This window comes from Gallus gallus, chromosome 18 (genome assembly GCF_016699485.2).
Source record: "Gallus gallus isolate bGalGal1 chromosome 18, bGalGal1.mat.broiler.GRCg7b, whole genome shotgun sequence".
Classification (NCBI taxonomy): Eukaryota; Metazoa; Chordata; class Aves; order Galliformes; family Phasianidae; genus Gallus; species Gallus gallus.
In genome coordinates this window covers 5,198,763-5,211,514 of record NC_052549.1, presented here as the reverse complement: position 1 = coordinate 5,211,514, position 12,752 = coordinate 5,198,763, and the positions used below count along the sequence as shown (strand labels likewise).

At 49.7% G+C, this 12,752-nt stretch overlaps 2 protein-coding genes and 1 long non-coding RNA gene across 7 annotated transcripts; 2 read left to right on the top strand and 1 right to left on the bottom strand.

Annotated features, from left to right (window-relative positions):
* Positions 1–47: 47 nt before the first annotated feature.
* TEN1 (TEN1 CST complex subunit) lies at positions 48–4,023 on the top strand. 3 transcript variants are annotated; one of them, NM_001199845.3, is made up of 4 exons: positions 48–79; positions 1,386–1,483; positions 1,597–1,754; positions 3,119–4,023. In NM_001199845.3, the coding sequence occupies exons 2-4, from the start codon at positions 1,398–1,400 to the stop codon at positions 3,253–3,255; spliced, it is 381 nt and encodes a 126-aa protein (NP_001186774.1). In that variant the 5' UTR covers positions 48–79; positions 1,386–1,397; the 3' UTR covers positions 3,256–4,023. The 3 variants fall into 3 exon arrangements, with proteins under 3 accessions (NP_001186774.1, XP_015150599.1, XP_046757919.1); XM_015295113.3 differs by having other exon boundaries at positions 48–887; positions 3,119–4,022; XM_046901963.1 differs by lacking the exon at positions 48–79 and having other exon boundaries at positions 911–1,483; positions 3,119–4,022.
* Positions 4,024–5,600: 1,577 nt separating this feature from the next.
* On the bottom strand, positions 5,601–8,311 carry LOC121107124. The gene is made up of 3 exons (XR_005840691.2): positions 8,047–8,311; positions 6,408–6,593; positions 5,601–5,721 (listed from the first exon to the last, which is right to left on the bottom strand). It is a non-coding gene; the product is annotated as an uncharacterized LOC121107124 (long non-coding RNA).
* On the top strand, positions 5,650–11,430 carry CDK3 (cyclin dependent kinase 3). 3 transcript variants are annotated; one of them, NM_001081706.3, is made up of 7 exons: positions 5,650–5,796; positions 6,419–6,496; positions 6,864–6,984; positions 7,507–7,677; positions 8,050–8,151; positions 8,925–9,128; positions 9,636–11,412. In NM_001081706.3, the coding sequence occupies exons 1-7, from the start codon at positions 5,669–5,671 to the stop codon at positions 9,759–9,761; spliced, it is 930 nt and encodes a 309-aa protein (NP_001075175.2). In that variant the 5' UTR covers positions 5,650–5,668; the 3' UTR covers positions 9,762–11,412. The 3 variants fall into 3 exon arrangements, with proteins under 3 accessions (NP_001075175.2, XP_040505510.1, XP_040505511.1); XM_040649576.1 differs by lacking the exon at positions 5,650–5,796 and adding an exon at positions 5,823–6,077 and having other exon boundaries at positions 9,636–11,430; XM_040649577.1 differs by lacking the exon at positions 5,650–5,796 and adding an exon at positions 5,823–6,132 and having other exon boundaries at positions 9,636–11,430.
* Positions 11,431–12,752: the final 1,322 nt, after the last annotated feature.

Below are 12,752 nucleotides of genomic sequence, written 5' to 3'. Positions count from 1 at the left end.
GAGCGACGCCCCGCCTCCTGACGTCACCGCCCGCGACGTGGCCACGCCCCCTTCCGGGCGGGGCGGGAGCGGCCGCGCGGTAAGTGTGCGCTGGGCGCGCGTCGGCGCGTGCGGTGTATGGCGCTGCGGGTTGCATTGCGTGCTGCGCTGCGTGCACTGCGCCGTGCTTCAAATCGTGCATGCAGCGTGCGGCTGGGAGGGCGTTAAATCGCACTCTAAGCGCGCGTACAGCTAGGCGTGCATTGCACGCTGCTTTAAATCGCGCATGCAGCGTGCTGCAGCTGGGAGCGCGTTCGGTTGCATAAAACGTGTGCAGCTGCAGCTGGATGTGCAATGCGTATTGTTCGGTGTGCAAACAACGTGTTGCATGTGGGGCTGGGCATGCAATAAATCATGCTTTGAATAGGTGTACAGCATGCTATAACATGCTGGGCATGCATTGCATCGTGCTCTAAATGTGCATGCAACATACATGCTAGGAGTGCACTAAACTATGCATGCACTTGTGCAGCTGCATGTGCATTCAGTGTGCACGCAACGTGGTGCATCAGAGGTTGGGTGTGCATTAAGTCGATCTGTAAATGTGCATACAGCATGGTGCATCTCAGCTGGGCTTGCATTAAATCACATGCCCGCCCCAAATTGCTAAATGCATGCTGTACTTCATCTGGGATTTGTCATCCTGGTTAACTAAACGTGCATAGAGCTCTTGGTGTTTGAGGCTAAGCTTGCATTAAATGGTGCACAAAATCTTTATACAACGGGCTGGCTGTGCATTAAATAGCACATTGAATGTGCACATAACTGCTGCACCCGGGGCTAAGGATGCATTCAGTTGTGCATTAAATAGCAACACTGAGTGTGCACATAACACGCTGCATGTGCAGGTAGGCATTTCATAATTACTGTGTTGAAGGATTGGTTAAATCTCCACGTAGCATATTGTATTTGGAACTGGGCAGGCACTGTATGAGATAGTGCACTAGGTGTATGTGCAGTATGCTGCACTTGATGTTGTGCATGCATTAAGCAATGCATTAAATAGATGTATGGCTTGCCAAACCCAGGGACCCTAGAAAGAAAATAGGAACACAATGCCAAAAGGAACCACTACAGGACACAGCCACCTGCCTGGCTGCAGCTTTGGCTGGGCAGAACTAAAGCCGTGCTGAAGCTGCTTTGCATCCTTGTGCCTGCACACTCTGCATGCTGTGGAGGTGGAGGATGCTCAGGGCTCGATGCATGCACACAGAGCTCAGCAGGGAACCTAGCGAGCTCCTGCAGCCCTCTGCATGTGGGACCTGGGCACAGGAGGAGGTTTGGGATGCTGTTACCTGGTTCTGGTTCAGGAACTGGGTAGCAGGAGCTCAGATCTGCCTTTGCAGAGCCAGCTTGAGATGCTGCCGAGCGCTGGGGTGTACTACTTCCCATGGGAGATCAACAGCTCCATCCCAGAGGGGGAAGCACTGAGGACATTTGGCAGGTGAGGAGGGTATCGTGGGCTCCTTGCAGGACAGGCTGCTCCCCTGCTGCCCCCCTGTGCCCTGGCTTTGTTTGCAATCTCAGTTGTGCACCTCCCAACTCCATCGCTCCCAGGCTAAGCTGCTATGACCTGGCCCGATCCGAAGCCATTCTCAGCACTCAGCATGGCTCAGCCCAGCACCACGTCCGCATCGACACCACACTGGTGGAACCATTTGAAGCCCAGCTGGGATCTCTCTATGTGGTCCTGGGAGAGGCTGAACACAGGGAAGGTAAATGCTGTCTCCGTTTGGCTGGATACACTAGATACTGAGTAAAGGAAGGTTGGCTTTAACCAGAAATGCTGCTGCACGGTCTCCATTTCTGTCCAGTGGGTTCAGTCACTTGGTACTGCGAGCCTAATGAACCTTTGGAGCCCTGGAAGCTGTTTTGCTACCCCTGCTCCAGCTTCCATCTCTATACCATGGCTACAGCTCTTATCAAATGAGCCCCCCTGCAAAGTGATGGAAGATGCACAAGACTGCTTGAGTGCCCTCTGCTTTAGGAACCAGTGCCCTTATCTTGATTCAAACCTGGTGCTCTGGCACAGATTTCTTCAGAAGCCAAAAGTGCCCGAGCAGCACAGCTTATGAAACCAACGGTCAATTACCTTTGCTCCGAGTGTGGCTGACTGCAGCAACACCTTGTTGGGAGCTGGCTGGGTTGGTCTTTGCCATCCTTGAAAGGCTTTAATTACATCCTGCCCTCAGAGATGGGGTGTGAGGAAAATGGGCAGGCTTTGTCTCACAGGGCACCCTGTTGTCACTCTGTTGTCACCCTGCTGGCCTTCCCCGGGGTGCCCTGAGTGTTACTCCAGCTGCACCGTGCAGTTTTGCATGGGGTTTCAGTTGGGCTGTGGGGTTGTGAAGCAAATCCCAAATGTCCTGGCCACACCTGATAACAAACACTCACATTTGTGCCCTTTAAACCCTCAGTGACAGGTGGAAAGCCACACTGCACGCGGCATCTGGTGAGTCACCTGCTAAGCCTCTGCTGCAAAGCTCCTTTAGAAAGGCATGTTATTTCGGTTGTCACTGCCTAGGAGCACATTGACCCCGTTTTGTAGGTGTGGAAGGGCAGGAGGCTGAGAGGCTGGCTGTGTCCACAAGGCTTGGCCCCTTGTGCAGCACCTGAGTCCACCAATGAACTGCTGGTTACAGTGAGCGTTGAGCCTCTTCTATGCCCAGCTTTGTTGTCTGTCTTTGTTGTATGCCCTCTTCTTGCCTGCAGAGGTTGGCTTAAACCCAACCCTGATGCTTTTCAGACAGGAAAAGCCAAAGATGCTCAGTGCAGCTATGGGGTGGATGGATGCTGTGTAGCACTGGCATTAAGGTGTCCTGAGCTCTGCTTTCACCTGGCAAAGGGAGCTCAGTGCCAACCGTTGGCATTTGGCAGCTGACAAGGCAGAGGGAAGGAAGCACGTCATGAATTAACCTGCTGCTCATGGAGGCATGCAGCCAGAGCAGTGTCCTGCAGGGTCTCAGGCTATGGTTGTTTGGCCACCTGGAAGTGTACACTGCTAGAAGGGAGCTTTCTGTGTGCCGCTGAGCTTCTACTTCTCTTTCTCTTCCTACAAAAGCTTCCTCTATATTTCCAGGTGAGAGTCCTGTGATAAAAGCCCGAATATTGACCTGCGTGGAAGGGATGAACGTGCCCTTGCTGGAACAGGCCATCCAGGAGCAGAGGAAGTACTTCCAGGAGAGGCAGCAGCGGATGGAATCTGGCACGTCCTGACAGCAGCTGTGACCCCAGCCCTGTGCTGGTCCCCACCACGGCTGTCTGGCAGCTGCCATCCGTAGCAAACATTTGGAAAGTGTATTTAGAAGGTGGGTTTGAAACATTGCTGCTTTTTGCCATGGCAAAGAGAGAAATCACGAAATAGGGAAGTACGTGAAGATTGAACCAGTACGTAAATGTGGAGCTGCCAGTTTGTGCCAGTTGTTCACCATGGAAAATGAGTCTGGGAAGCAAGTTTGTTGTTTAAGAGAGCGGTTAAGGAAAAAGAGTGCATGAGTTACAGCAGTCCTTTTGTAACGCAGGGCTTGGAGAGGTCAGTAAAAGGCAAAGTCTCTGAATCTGTAGTTAAACATCTGCACATATCCGCATATGCTGCCAACATGCAGTAAATGGGAGGTAAAGGGCAGTAGTGCAAAGTTTGTTAGCCCTGTGTGGCTCAGGGTCCACGAGTGCATGTGTTGGGTTGTGGTGACTCAGCTGTCACACAGAAGCATTCCTGGAAAAACACTCAGGTCTGGACTGAACAACAAAGGAACAAGAAGAGCGAGGAGCCTCTACTTCACTAGAACTGCCTCTCAGAGGGTTCAGGAGCCCGTATCCAAGGTGCATGGTTGACTTTAGCCCTAAATTAAATATTTGCACTGCCCTGAGAACCGTCACTTGACTTTCTTCCTTGCACATCTAAGTTTAGGAGACCTCAAATCATTTTTGGAAGCATCTAAAGGTTTTGATTGATATTTTCCTAAATAAAGACAAAAAGAGAATGTGGTTTGTCTTTTATTGATTAACAACCTTTCTTGCTAAGGTACATGCAGTAGGCCCTGCAGAAACACTATGGATGATGTAAGAAGACATAGCAAACTGCAGTTTTCCTTCTCCTCTTAAGGACTGGGTGTGTAAGGAAGTGCTTAGCTTTGATAAAATTGCAAGAGGAGGAGATGAAATTACATCAGAGCTCCCCTGGCTTAAGAACATGGTGCCAGGCCCAGCAGAATTAAACTGTCAATAAAATGACAAAATGGCTAATGTGAGATGAGAATAACATTTTAGTGCAAGAGACTTTTTTTGTGCAACAGCAATTTGGGTGAGATTTGGGGTGAGATTTGTCTGTGGTTCCCTGTAACTCAGCCACCTGCAGCCTTTTCTGTTTTTTTTTAGCTCAGATTCTCTGCTGAAATGTTCACAAAACGTGGACTGAAACCATACAGTGAACAGAAACAGAGCAAAATGGCAACAGATATTGCCAAAGGCTTGATTTACGATCCTGAGGTTGCTCAGTAATTACAGTATTTGTGATAATCTTTGATCATAGTTGAGCCTTGTGTTCTGTTCACACAGTTACCAAGCTCTGAAAGCCCTATCTCTGCACACACAGGCTGTTCAGCCCAAGTCCAAAACCATTATCTCAAGAGGCAAGATTTTGTCCTGGTTTTATAAGAGCCAACAGTTAGCATGTCATGATGTGTTTATATTTATACCTTATCTGTTTATTCTCCTGCCTTTCCTCCTGGGCTTAAATTCTATTCAAATGACCATGTTTACCAGATAACTGGGAGTATCTAAGCTACCACATTCCTGTAAGTTCCACAAGAAGGGGGAAAAAAAAAAGGTAGAGCAAATTTGGCAATGCTTCTAGGTGGAGATCCAAACACAAACTCAACCTTCCCAACCCAATGGAGAACTCACACAGGAGCTTGCCTTAGCCACACCAATCCATAGTTATCTGAGCCCCAGCTCTGCCACCTACTTCAGTTCTTCTGTACCAGCAACATCAGGATACATTTTAAGATAATCTGAGCTGGTGGCTCAGGGATGTCCTAAAACAGTCCTGTGTAGACCACACAGAAGTGCCATGGAACCATGCATTCAGTGGGCTGCCATGTCCTGTGCCCACCCCAAGACCCGGGTCTCTGTAGCTCCACCTTTTGTTGTGCCACCGTGTATAACCATCTTTTAATCTGCCAGCTAGCAAGTCAATTATTAATTCCCCCACCAAGGACATCTTCCTGACCAAGCGGCACAGCCCTTAGTGGGGAGGTTCAAGGGACAATTGCGCAAGACAAATTACACACCACATCCTCTTCATACCAGGCACAAACAGAACCAAAGAGCTTCCCTTAGCCCTGCGTAACCTTTCCCACAGTCCCCAAGCAGCTCTTTGGGTGCATTCTGCTCCATTTCTGCTTTATCTGATGCAGCAGCGCGAGCAGCCGTCCTCGGGCCGTCATCGTGGGGCTCTTTGGGCCTACGCAGCCGCTCCATAAGCCAACAGCCCTCACCCACAGCTGGGCCCTGGGTTGGGGGAGCGGTGCAGGGGGAAAGCGGACGCTGTGCTGTGCGCCTGCACCTTTTCTCCTTTTGTTGTTTTTTTTTTTCACCCTTCCGTGCCAGCAGCCACAAGGCCGAGGCCATGGAGGCCTTCCAGCAGGTGTTCCAGAAGGTGGAGAAGATCGGGGAGGGCACCTATGGTGTGGTGTACAAGGCTCGCAACAAGCGCACGGGGCAGCTGGTGGCCCTCAAGAAGATCCGCTTGGATGCGTGAGTGGGGCCACGTCCTCCCCCTGGGGACACCACAGCCCAGCTCAGCCCAGTGTGCGAGAAGGGCCCCGAGCACAGAGTCCAAAATGGCTTCAGAGGCTCTAAAAAGCCTGACATGAGGGAAAAAAGTGTCTCTAGCGGCTAATGAGAGTGGTTAGATCTCAGCCCTGGCACTGTGGCTTGGGGCAGAGGAGGCAGCCGCCATTTTGGGATGCCACCATTTCAGGATGCCGCCATTTTGGGATGCCACCTCTCCCTCAGGAGTGCAGCACTGGGGCCTGGTGAGGCCCTGCACTGACTTCAGCCCCTCCAGAATTGGGACTGAATGTGTACAAGGTTAATCCTGCTCCTCTGGGCTGTCCAGGCTCTGAGGGCTGTTGGTGCAGATTGATGCCCACAGTGGTGGCACTTCCCCCCCCCGCCCCCCCTCCATGACTGCCTTTCTCACCTTCCCCATGGCTCCATGTCCCCCCATGTCCAACCCAAGCCTGTGGTACCAAGTGTGAGACCCTCCCCTAGGCCCAGAATGGGGCACACTGACAGGAAAAAGGGAAATAGGGTAACGCCAGGCTGTATGGTCTGGCTATGGGATGGGGTGCTCTACAGCTCACCTCTTCCACAGGGAGACAGAGGGTGTCCCCAGCACTGCCATCCGAGAAATCTCGCTGCTGAAGGAGCTGAAGCATCCCAACATAGTCAGGTAAGAGCCACGTGAACCCTTCCCACCAGCTGCACATCCTGGTCATCACCATAGTTGGCTCCAGATCAGGCAGCAAGAGAGGCCTTCCAGTCTTTCACTGCCGGTACAAAAAAAGCAAAAAACAAATGAAAGCAAACAAAATCAGACTGATTAAAAACGCTGTTGCCCCCCCCCATACTGGATGCCCTTATACCTGTCCCTCTGCTCTGCCTTAGAGGACTTCCAAAGCAGAGGCAATTAGGGAGGGATGTCGTGTTTGGGTGTTAGCAAAGGTCTGGAGAAGGTCATCCCAGGCGGTGTAACATCCCTGTGTAGCATGAATTCCCACACAAAGACATTGAAGGGTGTGCTTGCACTTATCTTGCAGGCTCCTGGATGTTGTGCACAGCCAGAAGAAGTTGTATCTCGTATTTGAGTATCTCAATCAGGACCTGAAGAAATACATAGACTCTTCCCAAACTGGAGAGTTTCCTTTAAGCTTGGTCAAGGTACGGTGCTGGAAGGAGAGCTAATAGGCTTGCAAGAGAGTGAGTTCTTGCTGCCTTCTGGTGGTCAGAGCCAGCACTGAACTGCTCTTAGCCAGACTGCATTGGGAAGAGATTCATCCTCAGCTGCAGTCATTCAGCCTTTCAAATGTAAAACTTTTCAGCTGGGAAAGCTGGGAAAGCCTCCTGGTGCTATTGCCCAGTGCATTTGTTTCCCAGCTGTTTCCAGGCTCTCCAGCCCATCTCATTTTTGAACAAACTGTTGATAGGACAATAGAGGGATCTACTGCTAATTGCTCTTCTAGAGTAGTGGATGGGTGGAACAGACAGCTCAAACCATGACACCATACAGCTGGAGCAGTTTGTGTGGATCTCTGGGTAGTGTCCTGCAAGCCTGGCGTTGCATTATTGCAAAGTCATATTCCTCATTAAGATCTATAAATGAACTAAAGTGTGCTGGTTCACATAATCAAACCTTTGAAGTGGTTTCATTGTGGTGTTGTCTAAAATCTCTTCTTTCCTTAGAATTACCTTTTCCAGCTGCTGCAGGGCGTGAGCTTTTGCCACTCCCACAGAGTCATCCACAGGGACTTGAAGCCACAGAACTTGCTCATTAACGAAGCAGGAGCAATCAAGCTGGCTGATTTTGGGCTGGCAAGAGCTTTTGGAGTTCCCCTGCGCACATACACTCATGAGGTACTGTTAAGACTCCCTGCCATCCGAGAGTGAGGTCCACAAACTATAGTGGATGCATGACAGCATCACAAGTGACATATCCATAGCTGACCTGCAGCTAAGGGGTCATCTTGTGTCCCCACACAGTGCGCTGACCCCTTCTACCTCAGCCTGCCTGCAAACTGGTTTCTCACTTTCTCTTCATAGGGTATATTTATTCCAGTGCCCTATTAAAAAATGATCTGTTAATCCCAAACATGCTGTCAGTAATCAAACACAAGTCATAGCACATTCTGATTTGTACAGTCACTGTTGCAGCAGAGCAAAAAGGATTGCATGCCTCTAGTTTCACTCAGGAAAACTAGACACAGCTTGTTGTTGGTTCCTTACCAGGTGGTGACTTTGTGGTATCGAGCTCCTGAAATACTCCTGGGATGCAAATACTATTCGACAGCTGTGGATATCTGGAGTATTGGCTGCATCTTTGCCGAAATGGTAGTATGGGTTTTAATAGTGTCTTTAAACGAGCGGGAAGGGCCCAGCTGCAATGGGAAGTGGAGAAGGAGGGGCAGGATGGAGAGTATCTGTGATACTGATCTGTGGCCCCACCCAGTCCTGGGGTGTGTGTTAAGGAAACTCCACCCTGAGGGTTAGCTGATCCTTAGTTATGCTGTCAGAAAGAGATCTGCCACCAGGAGGGGCCTGGTAGAAGGCAAAGCAGTCTCTGTGGTGTGGCTGCAGTGTCAGTATGTGACAGTGTCATACTTCAGTCTTACTGCAGCAGCATTTTGATCCTGGGAGGAGCAGACTCTCTTGCAGATGTCTCCTAGCAGGTTGCAGAGAACTAGCACTTCAAAACATGTCAGAGCATTGCTCTGTTTGGGTCTCCTAGGGACTGTAGCCCAGTTTGAAGAGCGCAGTATGCCTGCAGCACTGCAGCACAGTCCCTAGCTCCCAAAGCCCCTGAGCTGCTGATGAGCAGAACCTAGGCAAGTAACTGGTCTATAAGAGAAGGTGGTAGGAAGCTTGCGCCAGAGAGGGTTAAAGGACTGATTGAAGGTGGGACAGTCTTAGGGGAGCACCAGTCCATGGGAGGAGCAGGGGACAAGCATACACCCTTTAGTTTTCCAGTCACTGCCTGGCAGAACTGCCTTGGCTTGAGCACTTTTTTGCATCTGCTGGAACAAAGGTTTGTTTGCAGAAAGAAGTAGGACACAGAGCTAATGGAAAGGTGGGAGCTGGCTGCTTTTTTGTTGTTGTTGCTGCAGGTGACCAGGAAGGCCCTGTTTCAAGGGGACTCTGAGATCGATCAGCTCTTCCGGATCTTTCGCACCCTGGGCACTCCCACCGAAGCAACCTGGCCTGGGGTGTCACAGCTGCCTGACTACAAGGGGGACTTTCCCCAGTGGGCAAGGAAAGAGATGAAGGAAATTGTTCCCAACTTAGATCGACATGGCAGAGACCTACTGGCGGTGAGTGTGGGTTCAGCGCAAGGCCTGTGGACAAGATCCTTTTCAAACTGGGCGAAAGAAAAGAGAAATAATTGGGGCTGATCTACCTTGAAATACATTAACTGAATTGGCTGTAACGTTCACAGTTTCCATTGCAGAAACATCAACTCATTGAACAGGTGTATTTGTTTGAGGAACTCTGTATTCACATACACACAATATTTGTGGCCCAAAATTCACAGCATTTTCAAGTACATGCAGTCGTGTTTTTATTAAACATACTGATGGGATCACTGGAAAAAAACCACTTGCAATCTATGCAACCTCCCTAATGCACAGAGCTTAATCCTGGCTGTCAGTGTAAGTTCCCCTAGGGCATTGCTGAGCACTTCAGCTGGGGGTTACTCCTGAAGCCCAGAGAAGGGAAAAGGCAGGAACAACAACTGCATCTGGGCCCAGCCACGTCCAGGTACAACTGATCATCTGGCTTGTAAAATCCTAAACCTGATGTTTGTTTTCTCTTGGCAGCAATTGCTCCTGTACGACCCCAGCAAACGCATCTCAGCCAAGGCAGCTCTCAGTCACCAATACTTCTTTCGGAAGAGCCCCCAGAGCACTGAAGAGCAACACGTGCAGCAGAGACACTGCAGATGAGATGCACAGCTCTCTCCATACACCTCTGGAGAGCAGTGCAGATCTGTTTCAGTGCACTTAGCAAGGGGCTAGCCCTGTCCAAAGGCCTTATTTCTCCTGAGAAGTCCAGAAGGGTACATTATTACATTTAGAGTCTCTCAGCCTGTTGCTGGGGGAAGGTTTGCTTAAGTTGTGTCCAGTAGAGCTGTTTTGAAGAGGCCGTGTGCAAAGGTGAGGTTACTATCAGCATAAAACACTGACATGTAAAAGACAGAGCATGCTTCAGAGGCTTGTCCTTGCGTTAGCCAGCAAGCTAAGATGACTTACACACAATGATTTCTCTCTCTCTCCAGCACTGGAGCACCCCCAGGTTTCACTGCAGGTCTGATGGTGCAGTTCCTGACACCAGGGCGTGCTGGAGCTCCGCTGTGGGTAGGACAGCGCTGCTCTGCTCACCCATTCACTGTTAACAAGAACCAGATTTGTCAGTGTTGGATATGTTGTTTAAGTTGAGCTGTTTAACAGAGGTGACATTCTGCTGTTTTGAAAGCTGAGGAGAACTGCAAAGTATCTTAATTTATGCCTTAGCTGTGAGAAGCCAGAAGATCCAGCTAGTCTAAAGCACTTGCTGCATATATTGGAAACTGACATCTGAAACATCAGCTTTCCATCATCAGCCCAGATGTAATGCTGGCTCTTTTGCTTTATTGTCTTGGAAATGTTTTTGCTGTTGAGGTGTTTGGAGAATTATCATTAATTTTTAGTGTGGTTTTGACATCTGTGGGTTTGTGTTTTTTTTCAGTATCGAAAAAAATAAAGGCTTGTCATTTGTTCAGAAACATCTGTGTTTATTGCTTGGCGCTGCCCATTAGACTAGTGATACAGGGCAAGCTGGCTGGCCTTTTTTTTCCCACAGACCTCTTCTCCCTTCATCATCTCCTGCACTCTTCCTGTATTCTTTGCAGCCCAAGTCCTTGGCAAGAGCAGAGATGTGCTCTCAATTCTGTTGTGGAACGAAGGGCACATAACCTGCCTGCCTGAACCAAGCACTTTTACCCTTTATTTTGCTCCTTCTCTCCACCTGAGGAAAGGCAGCAGGTGGCTCTGCTTTGCTCCCAACATCAAAAAGACCTTTGTCATCCCTACTGTAGCAGCCCCCCCCCAACAGCAACACCCTGGGACCTGTTGCTCACCTCCCTCTGGGCCTTGCCCCACTGCCAGGCTGCATTCCCCCTGCAGCTTTGGAAGCCGTCAGGACCTGGGTAGCTTGCTTGCCTCTGCAATTTGCACAAATTAGGTTTTGGGGAGGGTTGCTTTGCTTTTGAAGCTGTTGGTAGGAGTCATGCTGGAGTGCCTCGCCTGGAAGAAAGTGTGCTGCTTGTGCTAGGGAGGCACAGTTTGTGATTGAGGAGGGCAGGCAGCAGGGCTCTCCCAGCAGCCTACAGAGCCATGTGGCTGGAAAACTCAGGGCTGCTGTACATCTCATGTCCTCCGTATGGTAACAAGCAGCTTGCAGGGACACTTTTAAGAGACCTGGATGAATTCTGCTGTGGGAATAAGTGCCTTGCCTTTGCATACCTGTTTTAAAGTCAAATCACTTTGTACAGACAATGCTCCATTGTTTGCTCTCTGCAAACAAACGATCACGTTGTACCTAATAAACTGTTGGCAGAGGAGTGGTGGGTTTTTTTTTTCCAAGACCTACATTAAGAAATAAATATCAAGGGCACTCATGCAGTCCAGAACCATAAATAAAAATAGTACGGCTCATCTAACACAGTAAAACGAAGCAACAGGTTGGATTTCAGACATTTATGACCCAAGCCCGTTGGTGACAAAAGGCACTAACAGCAGCTGTGTTGAAATAACTGCCACGATCCAGCCCCACCATCCTGTGCTGGAGAAGAGAGGCAAAGCACTGCCTGGCTCCTCCTGAGCAGCACTCAGCCCTAGCAGGTGGCTGGCTGGGCTCTGGGAAAGCCCTGCAGCAGCACAGGGCTTCCTATGGATGTCAGGAGGTTACCATGCAGGTGACTTTCTGCAGGTGAGGAACACTCAGCAAAGATAAGGATTTTTTCCAAACACAAGAGGCAGACCGGCCATCCAAGGGAGACTGCTCAGCCAGCCAGACCGCTCACCCAGCTAATTGTCTCTTCACATCTTCACCCAGCCCTGGATAAATAGCCATTATCCCCGTCATACAGTCATGGAGCACATTATACAAAGCGATTAACCAACTGCCTAATTACCAGAACTCCAAATCCCTTGGTTACGTAGCATTCCTTAAAACTTTTAAAGCAGCACTTCAGGAAGGAGTCACCATGTGACCATCCTACTGCTTTAATAATGTGAAGTATCTCATTAGCAAGGGGAGTAGCAGGGAGGAGGGTTTCTTCTTGGAGCCCAGACTCCAAATCCCAGGTAAGCAATATGGAAATCCAGGCTACACTGCTGCTCTGATGGGGGAAGAATGTGAAGAATATGTCTACTGATATGGATTGCTTTGGTTGTGTTGGATTTTCCCAGCAGCATCAGCTACAAGAACTCCTGCTGGAGGTGGAAGAGCAGCTCGTATCAGTAAGAAGTCATTTTTCTCATCCCCCAAATCAGAGGACCCTCTATAGTGGGGTAAAGGAAGAACATTTCGCCTCTTATCTGAACAGGGACACGTGTGAGATGGGACTGGCTTATTTCAGCAAGGGCTGAACTCTGGAAGTGACAGAGGGAAAGCTCAGCTTAAAAAAAAAGCAAGTGCAGATTTTCAGGTACTTCTGGGTGGATCCCACAGCCAAAGGCAGTAGAAAGCAATTTCACTTCACTATGGATTGCAAACATCAGCAAACTGCTACTGAAGGTCAGCCCATCCCTTGCAACACATCTGTCTCAGCATGGGCGCAGGACAAGCCCCAAAACCTCCCACTTCAATGGGGTTTGGCTGGGTTGTTGCTTGAGGCATGGCTTCATCTGTCAGCAGCTCAGTGAACCAACCCAAGGCATCCTACAGCACTGGCA

Excerpts from the sequence above, each read along its gene's own strand:
- CDK3 (XM_040649576.1), top strand. The coding sequence starts at position 5,941 with ATGAGAGTGGTTAGATCTCAGCCCTGGCACTGTGGCTTGGGGCAGAGG. Across the intron at positions 6,497-6,863 it reads AAGCATCCCAACATAGTCAG|GCTCCTGGATGTTGTGCACA; the intron begins GTAAGAGCCACG and ends CTTATCTTGCAG. Across the intron at positions 9,129-9,635 it reads ATGGCAGAGACCTACTGGCG|CAATTGCTCCTGTACGACCC; the intron begins GTGAGTGTGGGT and ends TTCTCTTGGCAG.
- TEN1 (XM_015295113.3), top strand. The coding sequence starts at position 738 with ATGGTGCACAAAATCTTTATACAACGGGCTGGCTGTGCATTAAATAGC. Across the intron at positions 888-1,385 it reads ATAACACGCTGCATGTGCAG|AGCCAGCTTGAGATGCTGCC; the intron begins GTAGGCATTTCA and ends CTGCCTTTGCAG. Across the intron at positions 1,755-3,118 it reads AGAGGCTGAACACAGGGAAG|GTGAGAGTCCTGTGATAAAA; the intron begins GTAAATGCTGTC and ends CTATATTTCCAG.